This window comes from Anolis sagrei, chromosome 3, assembly GCF_037176765.1.
Source record: "Anolis sagrei isolate rAnoSag1 chromosome 3, rAnoSag1.mat, whole genome shotgun sequence".
In the NCBI taxonomy this organism is placed as follows: Eukaryota; Metazoa; Chordata; class Lepidosauria; order Squamata; family Dactyloidae; genus Anolis; species Anolis sagrei.
In genome coordinates this window covers 68,264,876-68,285,718 of record NC_090023.1, presented here as the reverse complement: position 1 = coordinate 68,285,718, position 20,843 = coordinate 68,264,876, and the positions used below count along the sequence as shown (strand labels likewise).

At 38.2% G+C, this 20,843-nt stretch overlaps 1 protein-coding gene across 4 annotated transcripts in view; it reads left to right on the top strand.

The window, feature by feature from the left end:
- GRIK1 (glutamate ionotropic receptor kainate type subunit 1) overlaps positions 1 to 20,843 on the top strand; it is a 206,250-nt gene that overhangs the window by 158,013 nt on the left and 27,394 nt on the right. For all 4 annotated transcript variants that reach the window (XM_060770450.2, XM_060770448.2, XM_060770451.2 and 1 more), the window contains 5 exons: positions 2,173 to 2,286; positions 4,958 to 5,161; positions 6,876 to 7,099; positions 13,621 to 13,739; positions 19,684 to 19,901. In XM_060770450.2, the coding sequence (XP_060626433.2) occupies positions 2,173 to 2,286; positions 4,958 to 5,161; positions 6,876 to 7,099; positions 13,621 to 13,739; positions 19,684 to 19,901 (879 nt within the window). The remainder of the gene's footprint in view (positions 1 to 2,172; positions 2,287 to 4,957; positions 5,162 to 6,875; positions 7,100 to 13,620; positions 13,740 to 19,683; positions 19,902 to 20,843) is intronic.

The window sequence follows — 20,843 nt, the reverse complement described above, 5'->3', positions numbered from 1 at the left end:
AGGACATAATTGTAGCGAATGACACAAATGTGGTACTGATCTCTGGCACATGTTTGCATGTGGCCCTCAGTCCTCCACATCAGACATCTTAAGCAGCACTGCTCTATGGGTGTCATCAGATGGTCTTTGGGCTTTTCCATGGCTTTGACCATGGGAGTCCTGCTAAGGACATCAGATGATGTAAGGGAGCTTTCAGTCGGACTTCGTGGCACTCCGTTTCCTAAGCACATAGAAAGGGAACCCAAAGACCATCTGCAGGAGTTGGGTGTTACCTGACTCCAAACTGGAGAAGGTGGATTGTGTAACCCTTCAGATGGTTTTCAAGTCCTAGCAGACCCTGGCAACAGAATCATTAGTGAAAAATGCTGTTAGTAGCTGTTCAAAAACATGTGGAGCCCTGCCCAATTCCCACTGCTCCTTTAGATGTGTTGGTATTAGCAAAGTGCAGGTTCAGATTGCTTTTTATGTGGCAAAATTAACCTGGCGCTTTGGAAAGCAGTCAAACCCGTTACAATATAAAGTGATACAGGGCTGTACTTAGTTATATAAGCAATGTCATATTTCTATTCATTATTTTATATTTAGTTTGTTTAAAGAATAGACATGTGTACTATAATATTGTAGTGGTTTGAGTGTTTGACTAGGATTTCAGAAGACCAAGGATTGAAACTCTGCTCAGCCAAGGAAATTGGAAAATTCACCTTCTCTCAGTTTCAGGGCAAGCTCCTTTGAACAAATTTTTGCCAAAAAAGCCTGTGACAGTTGTCATATGTTGGAAATGCCACAACCGCAACAACAAAATAACAACAGCAATCATACCCCTGAGGAACTTTTTACCATTTTAATTATATATCATATTTCTTAGTTACATTCACACATGGCAAATCGTCACTCTTTCTACTTTTTACTGACAACAATTGAATGTGGTAGATGAAACTGACCTAAAATGAAAGCCATCCAGTTATTTTCATGGCACAGTAGGGTCATGAACCAGGATCTTTTAAGCCCCAGTCAAATATTCTGACCAGTAACCCCACACTGCTGCACAGGCAACCATTAAGTTTGGTTCTCAACTTAGGATACAGTACAGTGATCAAGGAACCAATCTGATGACAAATTATTGCCTTGAATGATTTTCAAGTCTGTTTTTTCCCCTGGCAATTATTCAAAACATTTCTGTATTTCTGCATTTTTCCCACTAATGTTTAAATAGTTGCAATATATTTTCTAGATTAACGAGATAATGTTGACAACTCTTAATTGGTTTTCTTTATGCCTTTTCCAATTAATCCGAAAATTAACACATCAAACTCCTTTTTTCTTGGTATTTCGTAAGCTATGCATTTAGCATTCCCCAGACAATTATACATTGCACCAATGCATTTAACATTCATGGATTTTCCCGCTTGATAGTGCATGTGTGTGTGTGTGTGTGTGTGTGTGTGTGTGTAGGTAGAGTAATATCAAAATCAGTCACCATTTCAAAATACATACAGAATGTTGTTCTCTTAATTTTCTTAACATTTCTGCTTCCACATTTATCTCCCACCAGTGTCTATCGATTACATTTTTAATGGCAGAAGGAACAGATCTGGGAGCTTGGGGAGTGGGAGAGGGAGCTTAATTCTTGCATTATCTGTTATTTTCTTCATACTACTATTTGATTTCAGTGGTGGTACCAATGGAAATGCAAATAGTGCCTTTAAACAGTTGCTTTCATCAGAACCACAACATAGCAGAAGGGTTCAGTTCTCCCTGCTCTGCCCTTCCCTTTTAGTATCAGTTTTTATGGCTCCTGTCTACATTACAAAGAGCACACTTACCCTATTCTTCATTGGTTTCTGTTTGATTGTTGTCAACTGGATCTCCTTTCATGCAATTATAGTAAATCCCATACAACTAACCCATTTCAGCCTGTTTTGGAATGAGCAGTGTGTTTCCTGTGACTAACTGTGTTAATAATCCATAATTACTTGTAAACTCCTTACTTCAAAAATGCAATTTATTCACTCTTTTTATATCTCATATGACTGGTGCAGTAGTTTGCTGCTGTGGTGTGCATTCTTAATTAACATGCATTTCCTAGACAGAACAGCTATGCACACATTCATTGATAAGCAATGTCATTTTCAGTGAAGGTCTGAAGCCATTGATCTGATATGTTCTCTACAGATCGGGGTTTGGAATTCAAACAGTGGCCTTAATATGACAGACAGCAATAAAGACAGATCTACCAATATCACTGATTCTCTAGCGAACCGAACACTCATTGTCACCACTATTTTGGTAAGTTTTGGAATGTCATTGTTTTTCCTCACATATTATCATTGTTGTATTCATGGTCCCTGGGAGGTCTTCCTAATCATGTGTTCTTCACCATGGAGAATCTATTTATGGGGGACTATTGCATTAATTCCTCCAGTCATTCTTAAAAAAAGAAAAGAAACAATGTCCCATTGCATGGAGATTTCATGCAGTAGATACACCAACCTGAGAGAGTTCAGCCCAAGAGAGTCCGACTTCTGAGCACCATTCACCAGGCAACCACCTCAACTATGTTCAATTTAAATGTGGTCCAGGAGTGCATTTTCATGAGATTCCTCCCATAATATTAATATCCTTTTCTGCCAATCTTTTAGCCCATTACATTGCTTTCTTTTAATCAAATAATAAAATTAAAGAAATAAACAAAAGTTTGTCATAAGATATATTTGGCTTCCTTCTCCAAGGCAGTATAAGTCTGTCTTGACCTTTTTTTCTTGCTCCAGGTGAGTTCCCTGCCTTTTGGAAAAAAAAAAACATTGCAATGAAGAAATATTCAGTGAAATATACATTAGCCATCCTTCTTTTAAAGCATCGGGGTCTAATTTATTTTTAAAATGTTGAAAAACACTACTTAAGCTTCCTGTCTTGCTGTACATTCCCTACACAACCAAGAAGTGAGTGTTAAACTAATGTCAGACAGAGAGACAAGACTAGCCACCACAGATTAGATCCAGATTATTTTAGTCAAGATTGGCTCTCAATGAAATCGGTGCAAAAAGTCAGTTATTAACTAACTATTTGATTTAAGTGTAACTAACCATGATTAATTTATTCAGTATCTTATGCAGAGATTTAACATTATTTAATGCAATTGGAGACCCCAGTGGTGCAGTGGGTTAAACCCCTGTGCCAGCAGGACTGAAGACCGACAGGTCACAGGTTCGAATTCGAGGAGAGCATGGATGAGCTCCCTCTATCAGCTCCAGCTCCTCATGCAAGGACATGAGAGAAGCCTCCCACAAGGATTATAAAACATCAAAACATCCAGGTGTCCCCTGGGCAACATCCTTGCAGACAGCCAATTCTCTCACACCAGAAGCGAACTGCAGTTTCTTAAGTTGCTCCTGACACAACCAATTTTTTTAATGCAACTAAGATGTGGTGGGAAACTGGTGGCTCTCCAGATGTTGTTCCAATTTCCCTCAGCCTTAGTTAAATTTATCAGCTGTGAGGACTGCAGAGATTATAGTTCATCAACCTCTGGTGGCCCAAGTCCTGCCATGAGACCTATTAGCTTTTTGTGTGGCTTTAATATGTGTAGAAATGTACAAGACTGGACTTCTTATTTACTAATATGTCTAGACCATGCTGACACATAAATAATCCAGGGTAAATTCCAGCAAGCCTTTGGCAGGGAGCTGCTTGTAGCTGACAATACAACAATAGGTTCGTTAAAAGTATAGACAGGGGATCGAAGCAAATCCAGGCTGATCCAGGTGTCCACACCTCAGAAACTCAAGGATCTCTTTGGAGCTTCCTGGAAGCTCCAGAGCAAATCCAATTTCATCCTGAGCTGCATTAATGACTGGTTACAGTGCTTCCACTTTGAATCCAGCCATGCGTTGTCTGGGCACACTGTAGCAACTGAGAAGGGAGTCCAGATTAATTGGCCTGTGTAGATACAGCTATAGTCAAATCTGACTATATGATTCTGCCCCAATTTACACTGCCAGAAGCAATGTCGGTTTTGCATTAGCCTGGGATGTCCAAATGACACACCTGGGCTAATGTGGATTAACCCAGGATGAGCCTTTTAAAGCTTTTTACCCCTGTGTTAAAAATACTTGCAAAGATCTGGATCTTCTTTGAAGATTTGAATCTTTGCAGGTGTTGCAGCAGTGGGGCTGCCATTTGAGATCACCATCCACAATTCCAAGTGGTGTCCCCACAACCATTCTATGCTCCCCAGGTTGAGGCAACCCAGGGAGGTGGGATGGCAGTGCCTCCCTACTTTCCCTGCCTTCTCCCCATTTAGCACCCCAGATACTTAGAAAACCTCCTAACCATTGCAGGAAGCTGCCCTGTTTCTGGATCGCATAAGTTATGACATGACATAACTTTGGAGAGGGGAAAGGACAACAGGACAATATTGAAATCCAAAACTTCGGCAACAACAATAACAACAATGGCATGAAAGCAAATTGGGGCTTCAAAAGTAGATTTTGAAATCTATTTGCAACATGTACTATTTGAAATAGGGTTTATTATATTCTGTCTTCATTTTAAAAGCTGCTCTGAAAACCAGTTCAATAAATAAATAAATAAATAAATAAATAATGAGTTAAAACCATTTAGCCTGTCATCCCATACCCTTGTTTGTTACGAAAACATTCACTGGGGATGATAGTCTAGGTCAGCCCTAGTTTGGTGATCCTTCATGAGTCTCTTACTGGCATTCATTATTCTTAAGTACTTGATATGCTAACAACCTGTTAATGTTAATGGAAGCTTTAAAGCTTACATTCTCTAGACTATATATATATAGAAAATCAATTGAAATTGAACATAAGTGTTAAAACTAAGTACCTGTATAATTTTAGCAACTAATTACACTTTTCTCATATTTTATTAAACTGAATTCATTTCAAACGTATTTGGTTTCTCACCAAGGTTTTTGTGTCTTTTCATACAGGAAGATCCCTATGTAATGTACAAGAAATCTGACAAACCCCTTTATGGGAATGACAGATTTGAAGGGTACTGCCTGGATTTGTTAAAGGAATTGTCAAATATTTTAGGCTTCATCTATGAAGTGAAACTAGTGTCTGATGGCAAATATGGAGCCCAGAATGACAAAGGAGAGTGGAATGGGATGGTCAAAGAACTCATAGATCATGTAAGATTGAATTCTATTATTTACTGTTGTAGTTACCTTGTAATTTGTCATACTAAACATATTTAAGAAGCAGACAATTTAAATGACTAAAGATGTTATCTCATGAGGTAGGAATGTCATCTCATAATGCCATTAGTATGGCATTATGTCTCATTGCATTAGAAAGCAAATTGTATTGTGTCTCAGATCCCATCACACCTTTTTCTTTCTTCCTTTTTCTCCCAAAATCATCCACTTTCAGACTTATCACACGAGCAAGGGCGGTTCCCACCCACTCATTTTTTTAAAAACACCTTGAAAAAACCTTTGGAGATATAGACATTCCCTTCCACTCCTGCTACTTCTGAGGAGACAGGAAGCATTGATCTGCATCCCCACTTCAATGGGCTCCTTTCCTTTCTCCCAGTCTCATTGATTTCAACCACGGAAGTCTAAAACAAAAGTTTAAAAGCTAGCTGTAGTGCAATTTTGAAAGCCAAAATTACTATGAAGGGGATATTACAAGAAAGAACAAAGTGGTGATATTTTGAAATTTTAGTAATTCCAATAATTAAATTAATACCAAAAAATGTGATGCCAGGCTCCTGAAGCAGGATTTTGGGAGAGAAATGTCAATGCTTGATAGGAGACCGTCCATAGGAATGCCCCATTGAAGCAACTCTACGCGGGTAAAATTCTTTTACCATAGTCACATGAACAAGGAAAAAACATTGGGTCATGCCTCAAAATAGAAAAAAAATGTTGTAACCTAATATTGCGTCAAGGCGCCACTGCATGACACACCACACGAGTAATTAAAATAAAATTAGCATCACTGGTGTACAGTTAGATTTCCTTGCTAATGCTGTTGAATACAAAAACCCTTTTCCATTTAAAATGTTATCCATAACTATAGCTATGAGCAAATTTGGTGTTATTTCTGTGAAGATACTTAAGGAAGTCAGTAAAGAAATAAAAATATGCTTGAGTGTTTTTGTTTTATTTTGATTTTAATAGAAATAAATAAATATTTCCATTAATATTTCCACGCAGCGTTTGAAGACTGTTTGGAAGCTTCAAATAGTCCAACAAGAGGCAACCAGGCTAATAACTGGGTTGGCATACAGGGAGCACACGGCTCCCATGTCACGTCAGCTCCTCTGGCTGCCAGTTTGCTACCAAGCACAATTCAATGTGCTGGCTTTGGCCTATAAAGCCCTAAACGACCCTATCCCAGCATATTTGTCTGAAAGCATTTCGCTTTATGAACCATCACAAAGACAAAAGTCTTCTGGGGAGGCCCTACTCTTGATCCCACCACTGTCACAGGCGCATTTGGCGGGGATGAAAGAGAAGGCCATCTCAGTGATTGCCCCTTGGCTATGGAACTCCCTTCCTGGTGAGATTAGATCAGCCCCCTTCCTCCTGCCCTTCAGAAAGATGGTAAAAACCTGGCTGTGGGACCAAGCCTTAGGGGCAGTGTAATGAGGCAAGAATAGTAAACCCACTCAGCTGACCGGAGCCAGTATAGTGTTTTGAGATGGTTTTAAACAACTTATTTAAAGTAGATTTAACTGTTTTTAGTATTTGTGTATATTTATAGTTATTTTGTGTTCCGACATGGAATGCTTGCCGTATATATGCTGTACTCCACCCTGATTCCCCTTTGGGGTGAGAAGGGCAGAATGTAATTGTTTTTAAATAAATAAATAAATATTCCCACTTTGTGTTGCAGAAAGCTGACTTGGCAGTTGCTCCTCTCACTATTACATACGTCAGAGAAAAGGTTATTGACTTTTCCAAGCCCTTCATGACACTGGGGATCAGTATTTTGTACCGAAAGCCCAATGGCACAAACCCAGGTGTATTCTCCTTTCTAAATCCTCTTTCTCCTGATATTTGGATGTATGTCCTCCTCGCCTGCCTTGGAGTCAGTTGTGTTCTCTTTGTCATTGCAAGGTAAGTTCAAAGAACCAGTCTCACATCAAACCATGTTAATAATATATTTGCTATATACTGTCTTTTGGTCCTATAAGTGATGCTCATCGTAGAAATAATAACCCAGTCATATTCTGTAGACTGTTCTATTCTGCAATACTATGGTCTAGGGAGTTTTATTAGTGTAAAAAGCAGGTTTTTAAAGATTTGTGACATAACAGAGTTCTAACAATCAACATTTAAACAGTTCTTCATGGGAATCGATCAAAAGCTTATTTATCTACTCCAACTTGCTTCACCAAGTTTTTTCTTGAAGGAAGAAATTATGAATGTGAGTAATTTTCTTCCTTCTGCAAGAAATTATTTGAAAACCTTGCGGTTTTTGAAAAGTATTTATAATTGGGGGCCTATTTATTCAATATCCACACATAGTTGAATTGCACAGAAAACAGTAAAACATTTTACACAAAAAAATCATGTTGCTATGCAGAAATATTATTTCCTGTGCAGAAGATTTGTTTTCTTTGCAAAATAACCATGTGAAAACTTTGTGTGGAGTAACTCCCAAATTGTGAAGATTCTTCTCAGTCCAGGTTTCTTCTCATCCAAGTTTATCAACACTTGAAAAACATAATTTTGACCACTTTTCATATGTTGTCAAATATTCTTTCCAGTCTTAGCAGGGAAATGAGGGTGAGAAAACATTTGTATATAAGTAGATGCTCAATTATGCGCCATCTGGTACAACTCAAGTGTGGTGGTGGGCAAGCATTCTTGAGAGACCTTTTCCTCATCACTAACCATCATTTTTCTGCAAGTGACTTTCAGTTTGTTGCAAAAATACCTTTAGTCCTAGTGAGGCTATGGCATGCTTAGCACAAACATTCTACACACTCCAGATCATTTTGTCCCATATATTTTAAAACCTTATTCTGCTTAATTGTCTGTGTGAGAGACAAGTAGACAGTGAAATTATGTCTCTTGACTTCCATGCAAATCTCATACAAGGCTGTCAGAATTACTATTTTTATCCATAAACTCCCACAAAGTCTGTTCAGTGTTTCATGAATTATAGGTTTGATTCTGCAACAATCTGACCATAATTATAGGATTATTCCTCCCACTTATCCCCAAGGCAATAAAACACAGCTGATTTTTTCTCTCTAAAAGCCCTTCCAAACAGGCCCAAAACACAGGAGCTATCCCAGCCTTACCTGAGGTGCCCAAATGACACCTCAGGTAAACCTGAAGTAATCCAGAGTAAACTGGGATTTCCCCGGTTACTCCAGATTAATAAAACACCTGGAAAGATCTGGGCCTTAATGTAAGGTTTGGATCCTTCCAGGTGTGGACCCTGTGGGAAGTGACTACCAGAACCACTATCATGATCCCGGTTGTCAATCCCCACAGAGATTCCAGTTCTTTGGACTCCTGGAGCCTGAAGGATTGTGATGGTACCCCAGCCTTCCCTCCTAGGCCCCGATTTCCCTCCAAAACATACGTGAGGGGCCTGGCTGCATTTTCTCTTGGGTCAACCTCTGGTTTACCCAGGAGGGCATGTAGCCCTACCCCAGGGAAAGCCCAAGGTTTGCATTGGAAATGATTTTTTTTAATCACAACTCGCTAAATCTATATGGTGATCATACAGTTTAGGAGACAGTGGGTATTGTAGTCCATGACCTAACTTCTCCAAGTTCTTCTGTGATGGCAGCTAGAACTCAAAGGGGTGTGTTGATTGCGTCAAGCTATTGCCCACAGCCTGTGCACAGTTCATGTTGACATTTTCTCCAAAGGAAATTATGTATGCACAGTACTGCACATGGCTGCAGCCCCTGACTTCAGCGGAATTAGAGTTTAATCCAGTTTGATGTATTTCTTCTGCAGCACAATATGTTAAGAGCCTCAGGCCTACACTGAGGTGAACAGAGGAAGGTGAATTGGATTAGGTACCATATTTAAAGGATATTTCCATACTAATATTTGCATTTCTTTATGTTTGTCATACAACACGAATTTTGTGCAGTTAAACTTCCCCTCAGAGACTGATGTCAGTTTAAAGGAAAAAATTAAACATGGTGATAGTGAGAAACAAAACAAAGTATATAAATTATTTTACCAGATTTATTAGTGCATAGTATTTTTTTTTCATGTTTATTGTCGAGGTCACTATCCCGATGGCTGATTGATAGTTTTCCATGGGCTAATATAATAAGATGGTTACCATTCAGTCCTTACTTACTCCTTTCCAATTAAACAGGAATATACACACATATTAATATAAGAACATATTGATATGACAACTTAAAAGTCTTACACATTTGCAGTGGTGCAATTTTTTTTATATGGAATTGATTCAGTATCCAATAGGGCTCGACTTGGAACCAAGACCAACCAATGAGATTTACCAAAAGTGAATTTTCTACTTCTTGTAGATAAGTTATGTGGTAGAAAGGAAATGCAGTAGAATATGTCATATTTTATACAAGTGGAAAGCACTGGTACAAAGCTGGAATAAGTTCTTCTAGCTCAGCATATAGCTATATTTAACACACATCATGGGGAAAAGTTATAGGGACAGCTGTGCTGTCTGAGATTGGCCAGGTCAAGACATCATAGGTTAAAATTATATGTTTTAAACATATAATTTAAAATTGAATGCCTATATTGATTTTCTAAAAAATATTTTGAGCTGAAACAATTTTCTTGGCAGTTACCATTAGTTTCTTTGTTTCGTTTTGCTTGCTTCAGCAAGCAATATGCCCTGCTTATCTAACCTCTCTTTAAAAATAAACAAAACACAACCCAGGAAAAGAAATCAGTAGTGTGTGTCAATCCAAACACAGAAATGATTGCTATGCCCCTTTTTATTTTCTCACTTTGGAGTTCTTCTAAAGAGAGTCTGAAAATAATTTTCCTACAAGAGAGAGAATATGCACTCTATACTGTGTTAGGGACATAAAGTTTGGAATTCTGCCTTGAGCAAGTGGCATGTAACATTTCATCCACACATGTGTCTTATTTTGGATGAGACACAAGACCTCTATCCAAAACTTCACCCTTGTAGCTGTCAAGTCATAGGGAGAGACAAGATGGATGCTCAGAGGAGGAAGGAAATAGGGGCTTGCTTGCAGTTGTCGAGGGCCTTCTTATTCCTTCCCCATGGAGCAACAAATTGCCTCCTCCTTTCCACTAAGGTTTCTAGACTACAAACTAGAGACAATTTCTGTACCTTTGATGGTTGTGTAAATAAAGAATGGTGAATGCAAGTCTCATCAGTCCTAACCAGCATAGCCAAAGTGATAAGTGATGATAGTAATTGCAATGCTTTAACATCTGGAGGGCCACATTTTCTCCATCCATGTTCTAAATGTAAATTAAGAGAACAAGGTTTTATTTTGGGGTTGTTTTTACCAAGCACTAGTTGCACCACAAGTACCGTTTTTGTTTTGTTTAAGTAATTTATTTTGCTTTGTTTTCCCAATTTTGTAAATATATATGCATTATAATCATTAACAAAATCAAACAACCTATAAGTTGATGTGGGGTGACTGCACCTAGGAGTGCATCTATAGTGTGCAATTAATGCAGTTTGACACCATCTTAACTGTATTGTCGAAGGCTTTCATGGCCAGAATCACTGGGTTGTTGTAGGTTTTTTCGGGCTATATGGCCATGGTTTAGAGCAGGGGTCCACAAACTTTTTAAACAGAGGGTCAGGTCACAGTCCCTCAAATTGTTGGCGGGCCAGATTATAATTTTAAAAAACACGAATGAATTCCTATGCACACTGCACATATCTTATTTATAGTGCAAAAACATTTAAAAACAATACAATAATTAAAATTAAGAACAATTTTAAAAAATATAAACTTATTAGTATTTCAATGGAAAGTGTGGGCTTGATTTTGGCTGATGCGATAGGATTGTTGTTATTGTGTGCTTTTAAGTAGTTTCATACTTAGGTTGACCCTGTGCGAGGGCCGGGTAAATGACCTTGGAGGGCCGCATCTGGCCCCCGGGCCTTAGTTTGAGGACCCCTGGTCTAGAGGCATTCTCTCCCGACGTTTCACCTGGCGAAACATCAGGAGAGAATGCCTCTAGACCATGGCCATATAGCCTGAAAAAACCTACAACAACCCACCATCTTAACAGTCATGCTGTGGAATGATGACCGTTTTAATTTTATAAGGTCTTTGGCCTTCTCTGCTTGTGCTTTAGCAAATTACAAACCCCAACATTGAGCCATGACAGTTAAAGTGGTATCAAACTGTATTTTTTCTACTGTGTAGTCTTGTCATTCCAGTTCAAACATTTATATTTTAACATGGTATTTTCTTTAATCCATGCAAGCATTATTTTATTTCTTGAATCTTTATCCTGTATCTTGCTATTTTTTCAAAATTACCTATTGTATTAAAATGATATTACTTAACTAACAGCATCCTAAATGACAAACTGTTTCAATTAGTGCCTTCGTTATTATCTATGTTCGTTGCTTCAAGCCTAGCGCAACACTCTAGTTGCAAGAGTGCATAAATTCAAAGCTTAATTATATTGTTAAACTGGCAATTAAAATGTACTGGCATGGTGTTGTCAATTAAAGCCATATTCATAAACATCACAATAAAAGAATGCCCTACAGTTGAGAGAATCAGCAGCAGGCAGGGTTCTGTAGCTACAAAAGAGCCTTAAGGTAGTTTCTAGAACACAGTACAACATCATGTTTGTGAGGGGTTTTTTGCAAACACAGAAACTTTCAATTTATCAAGGACAATTTCTCATTCCTTCCTTGATGTCTATAATATTTAAAGCATTGATAGCCCGGTATGCTCTCATCAACTCAGTAACTCACCGGTGGCACAGTGGGTTAAACCCCTGTGCCGGCAGGACTGAAGACCAACAGGTCACAGGTTCGAATCCAGGGAGAGCGTGAATGAGTTCCCTCTATCAGTTCCAGCTCCTCATGCAGAGACATGAGAGAAGCCTCCCACAAGGATGATAAAACATTAAAACATCCGGGTGTCCCCTGGGCAACTTTCTTGTAGACGGCCAATTCTCTCACACCAGAAGCGACTTGCTCCTGACACGACATCTGCCAATAAAGTAAAAGGGATCTAGAAACAGCAATTCATTTCTATGTAAGGTCATGCTCTCACAGATGTATACAACAGAAATGGAGGATGGAGTTGTAGCTATTGTTTTTAGGATGCATGAATGAAATATGTACACAGTGTTATCAGAGTCCATTGGAGTTTTCTAAGAAATCAGATTTATTTCTACAGGTTAAATAGCAGCATTTAAAGGATGGAGAGGCTAAGTTTCAAAAGCAGATTAGGAATGCAGATCAGATGGGGAGTCTGGAAGACAACTACATCCTCCAAAGAAAGGGCCCAAATCCCAAAAGCAATGGGGTGTGGGGAACAGGTGAATTGCTTGCTGGAATCCTCCTACAGTGAGACATTGCTCATACTTTGCTTTTTTATATGAACTGGTGGTGCTGATTTGATCTCTGGGATTAGCAGAATAAACCTAAATATAGTCGCAAAACAGCTTATATTAGCACAATTGAAAAAATATTACTTAGTCTTTAAAGCCTGTAGCAAACATAATCTTCATAGCTCTAGAAGTAAGGCACCAAAGTGTGGCTGATGAAAACCACATTTCATCTCTCCTACCACCCACTATACACTTCCAAGATACTGGTATGGAGTTCTTTATAATGTATATTTTTCTTAACTTTTCCTTAAATTCATGGCAATTCTACATTAGAATAGGCAGATAGCTAGGACAATCAAATGTTTAGAAGACCAGGTCTGGTTCTACAACTTCTAACTAAATCTAGCCATTGAAATATATGTATTAATTGCATATATTGTTATTGTGCTTTATGTTTATGTGGGTGAGTGGGTGCAAACAGAAGATAGATAGACAGTCACAATTAATACATGCATATAATATAAAAAGGGAGAGATAATCTCTGAACATGAAAAGGATCTCCACCGGAAAATCATGGGTTGTGCCCACTTGTGGTCATGTACCACATTTCTAACCCCATGTCTTCAAGCATTTGGAAATAGATATCACTCCTTCACAATGTATCAATAGCAAATAACCGGTGGGTAGTTGGTCCATGTACAGAACTGTGCAGTTACAAGTAGATTGGGGCAGGCTGCATTGAACTGATAAGCTTTCAGAATTATTACAATTCAAGAATATTTATCTTTCTTTCTTTTAAAAATTTATAATATGACTGTTAGATGGCACCAGGTGAGCGCAGTTCTCCTGGCATTCAGGTTAATAATTAAAATATAATGATAATGAATGGAAAGAGGTCTGCCTGGAAATGGAGCTCTGTCTGTGTTGCAAGGCTGCTTTGGAGCTTTCATGCTGTGGCTGTACATTTATGAATATGGCCTTAATTTTGTTTCCCTTTTATTTTCCCCATTAATCTTTGCATTTTGTGCATTGTTCAGCAGGTTTGCTGGTGCCGTCTGTATTTTTTTAATCTGATGTTCACAAACTGTTTCTGTTAACTACCACAGGTTTACACCCTATGAGTGGTATAACCCCCACCCGTGCAACCCTGACTCAGATGTGGTGGAAAACAATTTTACTTTGCTTAATAGTTTCTGGTTTGGAGTTGGAGCTCTCATGCAGCAAGGTACACCGGTTACACCTTATTTCCGCACACATCCCACAGTCTGCTCAAGGGCTTCCGTGCTGGTAAACTCCACCATTTGTAGTTCTAGCATATACTGTAAAACCTGATCTTGAAAGGAGACATGCAACAGCATACATATATATGAATGGGACAATTAAAGAGTGGTTTTAGGAGAGAAATGAAACTGGCAACTTTTGTGATCCAGAATAAATCTATAGAAGGTCTAAACCCCCAAATCATTTTGTTAGAATCATTATTTAATTTACATTTGTCAAGTTTATATTGCTTTCTTTTTTAAAAAAAAATCCCAAACTTAATTAATGGCTTTTCCACAGGTCTTTAAAGTTTTTGCCTCTTGTCAATGCATCCAGCCTTTGACACCCACAACATCCTAACTGCTGTTGATTCTGGAAACTACACAGACAGTGAAAGAAAAAAGAAATGCACTTGATGTGGAAAATCTGCCCAGTACATGTACTGGCCATGCATGTGTGTATTATGGTGTACTCATCCGAGGCTGCTGTTACTAAGCTTTTGCCTCTGTATGAGGTGCGCATTCAGATCCTATGTTTAATGCTTGCGAACCCCTTCAAAAATGACAATACACTGAGAAAGTCTCATGAATAGCAAAATATTTTAATAAAGAAATATGAGTGGAAAACATCTCTGCATCAATTCACAGAACTATTGATTTTCACAATTTGGTGGTTTGGTAAAAATTGAACAACACAACTTCATATGCCTGGTGTCGCTAACAGCAGTGGGATTTGACCACTGATTTAGCAGGGTCGGACTGTTCCCTGGGGTAAATCAGGCATTTCCTGCTGGGCATACAGCCGTATGCTATATGCACCCAGCATTCGTATCCATAGAATGGATTGTATCCAAGATCAACTAACAGAGTAAGTCCTTTGTCCTGGTTTGTCAGTAAAGCAGAGAGTAAGGTTTTACAGTATCAGGCAGGTGTGTGTCTATAGTTGTGACTGCTTTGTGTGTGTGAGTACCAAAATACTTTGTGTTCTGAATGGCCTGCCTTTTTTGGAGTTTACCATCATCCACAGCAAACTGTGGGATGCCGTGCCTACTTGTTACCACTACCTTGGGTACATGACAGTCAGCCCCAACCAGACTCTGCTTGTCTTTGAAGAACCTTTAAAAATAAAAACAAAACCAAAAATTTGTTTTGTAAGATGAAGTGAATGTTTCCATGTACAAACTTGTGGTACGTGTGGACTGTAAGTGCACCATCATTAACATGTAGAGTTTGAACAAGAGATGAATGGTTGCTAACCTCTGCATCTATTGTTATGCTCTTTCTTGTTAACAGAAGCTGCTTGTTGTGCTTGATTGGAAGTCATGGGTTTATTAAATTTTAAAATGTGATGATCAGACTTTCTCTTTTCTACAGAGCGTGAGCAAAGTCTGGATCAGGATTGGCTGTCATGTCTGCCATAAAAAGGCACTAGAGAGTCTTCAGCAAGTATTGTCTCTGACTCTGGTTCTTGATAATAGCATTATTTCTGTATCCCTCTTCTCTAAGTTATCAACCCAGATATAGCATCTCTTCTTTAAAAGGTCCCGAAACACGACATACTAGGCAGATTAACTGGAAATGCATAAAACGCTACACATGTCATGCTCCCCAACTCAAAAGCCAATATAGACAATGAAATCACTTATGAGCTGGAAGCTACTGTGAATTAATATTGAATTGTTAGGATGCTAACCTATGCAGAATTTCTTGGCAATACATTCCATTAAACACAAGGGAAATTTCTTCAAAGAAAGGAGGCACATGCATATAATCTCATTTTATGAATATTAGGTTCAAGAGAATTTCCAGTCTCAGTTTTTCCCATATGCTACCACTGCAATACATATCTAGAGCTTAGCAAGCAGTAGGTCTTGACTCATATACGTCACAGGAATAAATAAAGTGACAATAAAGCTAGGTTATAACTCCCTCTGTAAAGGGAGGTTATAACTCCCTCTGTAAAGTGATTGGGGAAAGCTGCACTTTCAACTCCTTCATAGGTAGGTCTGCAGAAATATTTTTGATTCAAACTGTAGGCTAGATTGCCATTGAAATTCCATTTAAAAAAAAAACAGCTCTGCATTTCATTCAGTTACACACTTAATAGTTTTGCTGAATTGGCAATCAAAACCTGTGAACCTACATGACCCTGTGAGCCAGCAGCTTCCTTTTAGCACTTTATTTGGATGAGATGGTTGTGGATGTGCATCCGCAGACCTCCTTAGAGAATGCAGTTTTCCAAGCAAATCTAATCGGAGGAAAATGCAGTCTTTCTATTTCATACAAACAGCTGATTTTACTTGTGACAGAAAATGAAAGGGAAGTGAGAGTTAATAATAAGGATGGGGAACTATCAGAACCACTCAATGTTCTTTTGTGGAACAGCTATGGGGCAATTGTAGTCTGAACTTTAGCACGGCATTATTATTACTACACATATTCTGTAAAATGAAGCATTGCATCAGTGTCAACTTAATTTATATTATATCACTGAGGTTTTAGTAAATGTTTTTAGAAAAATGGAATCAGCCTTCTTTGCCTCTAGATTAGTGGCATGTTAAACCTAAAAGTACCATCTTTGGAAGAAAATGATACATTATTCATCTTGTAAATAAAACTTCTTGCTAAATAAGATGCTCTAAGGAATATTTAATGGTAGATACAATTTTTAAAAATACGGGTTTTCAAAACAATAGTTTTTGAGTAAATACAGTAAAGGTGGCTGTGTACTTCTGATATGCAGCTTTTGTTGCATTTAGCTAATGTCACACATTCAATTCAAATATGAATACAGCTTGTTTAATGGAGCATCACACATTGCCTTCATATAAGCACTAGCTGTGCATATGAAAGACTGGTTGACTATACCGACACCACATTCTTGGAAACCTTAATTTTTAATAGCTATGGAACTCAAGTAAATATAAAGAATTACATTTAACCCATAGTTATGCACAGAGCAGACCTATTGAAATCTATGGAATTTTAGTGAATCAGCTGTTTGTACAACTAAATCTAGGAGGGTCATTCCACTGATGAGCCATGATTGGTAGCATTGGTTTTCTTCCTCATTCGTTTCCAAAGCCTTCATCTACTGTGGAAGATTGTGGGGACCCTAGTGAGCAGATTTGGGATGTGTATGCAATGAGAATGACAATTTATGGTTAACAAGTATTTACCATAAAACATATGCTCTAATCCCATTGATCTAAATAGCACAAATACAATACGATACAAGACACATACTTAGTTCCAAGCCATTGGAAATAATCCCTACTTATTTCTGTAGATCACTGCATACATCAACCTACTTAAGGCATTAATTCATACACAAGATACATTTTGGAGATATGCTTATTTATTTGGAATAAAGTTTTCTCTGTGAGCTCCCATTTGGAACATTATTGCATGTTTTTCAACCTTCTACAGCTGAAATAAAAGCTAACAAATACATTTATAAAACATGCATATACATACGATAAAGTTAGCTTAGAAAGTACAGTGCATCAGTACCAATGATGCTTAGTTCAGTATGTTAAAAGTATCTACTTAGTCAGATTCTTCAAACTAATAAAAAACTAAGATGGAACATACAGAGGTCAGTGCTCACAGCTGAAAGTCAAAGTAATAAAATATTCATTGTATGGACACACTTAGAATTCATATTTTCAAAACGGCAATGGTAATCTTGGATCTAAGAACAGAAAATTTAATCATTGGTGCCAACAAGACCTTCCCTTAAAATGCAGTATTGGAGAAACAATACTTGTCAGGGACCCTTCCTCACTTCCCATGGCCACAAAGGCCTCCTTGCAGCTGCTATTTGCAAGAGTTTAAATGTTAATTTTACTGGGAGAATTAACTTCATATCCAGTTTATTTCTAAAGCCTTCTTGTTGCATGGCATTTTACTAATTTCCCCTAGGTAGAGCAGAAAAGACGTGGAATTCAACAAAGAAGGGAGAAAGTGAAGAAATGGACCTGGAAAAGTGACATACACAACTTGAACCAAATTCAATTTGCTGATTTATTTATCTATCCCTTCACTTATGAAGAACATACATCCTGACAGTAAATCTGCAGAATGTGCTTCGGGTCACCTTTTAATGTTAGGTTGAAACCAGTCCCATGCCAACTGGAAAAAATGATAGAATATATTTTTCAGAAATAAGTATAAGTGATGTTGAATCTTTTCAGTAGAAGAATTTTGCTTTTAACAAATATCATGGAGAATATCCATTTGTTTTCCTAAGCTCACTGCATCTTGCATTGCTTCACTGTCTGCAGCTTCTGCTGTTGTCTCAAATGTCAGAGCACCACTGTTTAGATGGCATGTTTTGTGGCTATTCATCTCAACCGCCAGGCATCCACGCAATCATTACTTTTGCATCATCACAAGATGGTTTAGGATTCCTTCTCGAGCTGTCCTGATAATCTGATTACATATTTGAAAGACACCAGGATTTTTTCTTTCCCTCCTGTCTTACTCATATAGGTCCTGCCTCCATAGGATTTTGGGCAATTGTATTGCAGCAATACAAACCATGATGTTGCTGTTGGGGGTAGTGAACAAAATGAAGGCATTACCCTCCATTAACAATTCTGGGCACTAATGAAATGTCCCTTCTCTCCCCACATTTCTAGCATTGCAGTAATTTAAAATGTGTATTGAGTCCTTAAGAATGTAGTTCAGGCATTCAAAGAAAAGGTACAAGCAAGGGAATGCAAGCACAGTAAATACAAGGGTTTGAAATGTCTCAGGACATGTTTACACTTGCCACAATCTAGAGTCAATCTGGATCATTATGCTGTGGACTGGCATTGGATCAACCATTATAGCAGCCACACACACTGGGCCAAATGCTCAGTGACAACGTTGGTGTCTAGAGGGATCAAGGCCAAATCAGCCTCTCTAGTCCATCCCCTTGATTTTGTGCCACTGTTACCAGATATTGCCATCCACAGAGCGCCTTACAAAAGCTTGCTCACCATTATTGCATCTGCTGTAGACATTACAGTGTGCTTGTGTGATCAACAAGATTGGGGTACAGCAACCACCTGGCCTCAGCAGATATGACCCTTATGGCTAGGTTCTGTAAGAAAGCTCTATGGCTGAAAAGGAGCATCCGTGGTGACATGACAATGGCCCATCCCTTTCCCTGCTCTAATCAGCACAATGGAAGGGTGATTGTGGTGGTGTGTGCAGACAATGGATCAGACTGAATGGAATTCAACCCAGCTGTTCACATACCTATAACAACTGTAGAGTTTCTGACACAGTCTGAGGTTTCCTCCAGATTTGCTTACTGAAAGTTCATGAGTGCTGTGAAGACTGCTTGTGCTAGCTTCAGAGTGAGCATGTGGATTTTTTAAAAACTTAGGTAGACATTTCCTCAGTCTCTGCAATGCTCGAATTTTGATGACTGATGGAAATTTTCATCTAGGTAAATTTTCATTTTGAGGAACAATGCCCATCTCCCTTCCTATCCCCCCATTACCTAACAATAGATCTCAAGACTGAAGCAGAGAGGACATCATACTCATAAATATTATGGAGTATAAGGTTTAAATGCTGATACCCTGATACTGGCCACATGTATTATAGTAAAATCAATGAAATCTTCTTCCAACATGAAATATAACCCATTCATGTTTCTAGGGAAAGCAATTAAAATATATTAATCATTTTAGAGTTCTGACCCAAGGGCATCTATGTGTTTATCATCAAGCACTGCATACATCATGTTAAAATATGTCTCTCTGTTTAGTTAGCTCTATGTGTTTGGGATTATTACATCAAGCCATTTGTATTCCACTGTTCTTCTCACAAATGGAAAACCAAATTCCATAGCAGGGACCTGACATTTCTTTCAACTGATTGTAATATAAATGTTTTGATGATATTACACAGGATCAGAGCTGATGCCCAAAGCTCTTTCTACCAGAATAGTTGGAGGCATATGGTGGTTTTTCACCTTAATCATCATATCATCCTACACTGCGAATTTGGCTGCTTTTTTGACGGTTGAGAGAATGGAATCTCCAATTGATTCAGCTGATGATTTAGCAAAGCAAACTAAAATAGAATACGGGGCTGTTAGAGATGGATCAACAATGACTTTCTTCAAGGTAAGATCATACTCAAATATTTCACACTGTTTAGTAAAAAATGGATTTTTTTACTGCATTAAATAATAAAGATGGAGGGAAAATGAAACCATTACCCCTAATGAGTTTGAGTATTGTGAGATATATTTGCTATTCCCATAAGTTCTAGAGGAACTAAAAAAGTCAAATACTGGAAAACAGCTGAAACCAGAAATCAGGAAAAGAATACTTGTGGAAAATGTGTCAAGATAACAACCATAGCAAAGAACACATTTGGCCAATGAGTCTTTAAAACCTTGTATATTCCAAAGACATGCTTAGCCTATGCATACTGAAATTCCTACTTTCATGCAATACATGCACCCTACTCTTTTTTCCCATGGCTTCTTTTCTTCAATGAGGCCTTAGCCAAAACTATAATCACTGATTGCACATTTATGTCATCATGTGTCTTTGGGCAAAGGTTTGAATTGGAAGATGTCCACTTTGATCAGTAGGTAAGCCTCTGAACAACTAAAGGCCAAAGCAAGTCAAGGATTGTTTTACTTCTATAAAACAGTGAGACCTTTTCCAGGGCCAAGATTACTTGCTTGTCTAAGCAACCTTGCAATGTTCCCTTGACTATAGATTTCGCTTTGCCTTGCCAACCTTGATTTCTTCCCTTGTTTGTTTCCCTTCTGATTCACTTCACTGCAACCAAGTGCAGTCCATCTTACCAAACATTTATGTATAGTATAAACTCTGTATTGATGGAACTAGCATCCAAACGTATCCACATTTGACAAAATATGTCCTTGCTAGGTGTTTTCTAAGTCCTCTATGGTGTTCTTGATCCAGAAGTCCTTCATTCCAATATGATTCACTTTTATCCACGGTTTCACAAATCCATACAAGGTCTGATAATGTATTCCCTATGTATAGAGGAATTGTACTGTATTTGCCTCTACATACAAGGTCAGTTTA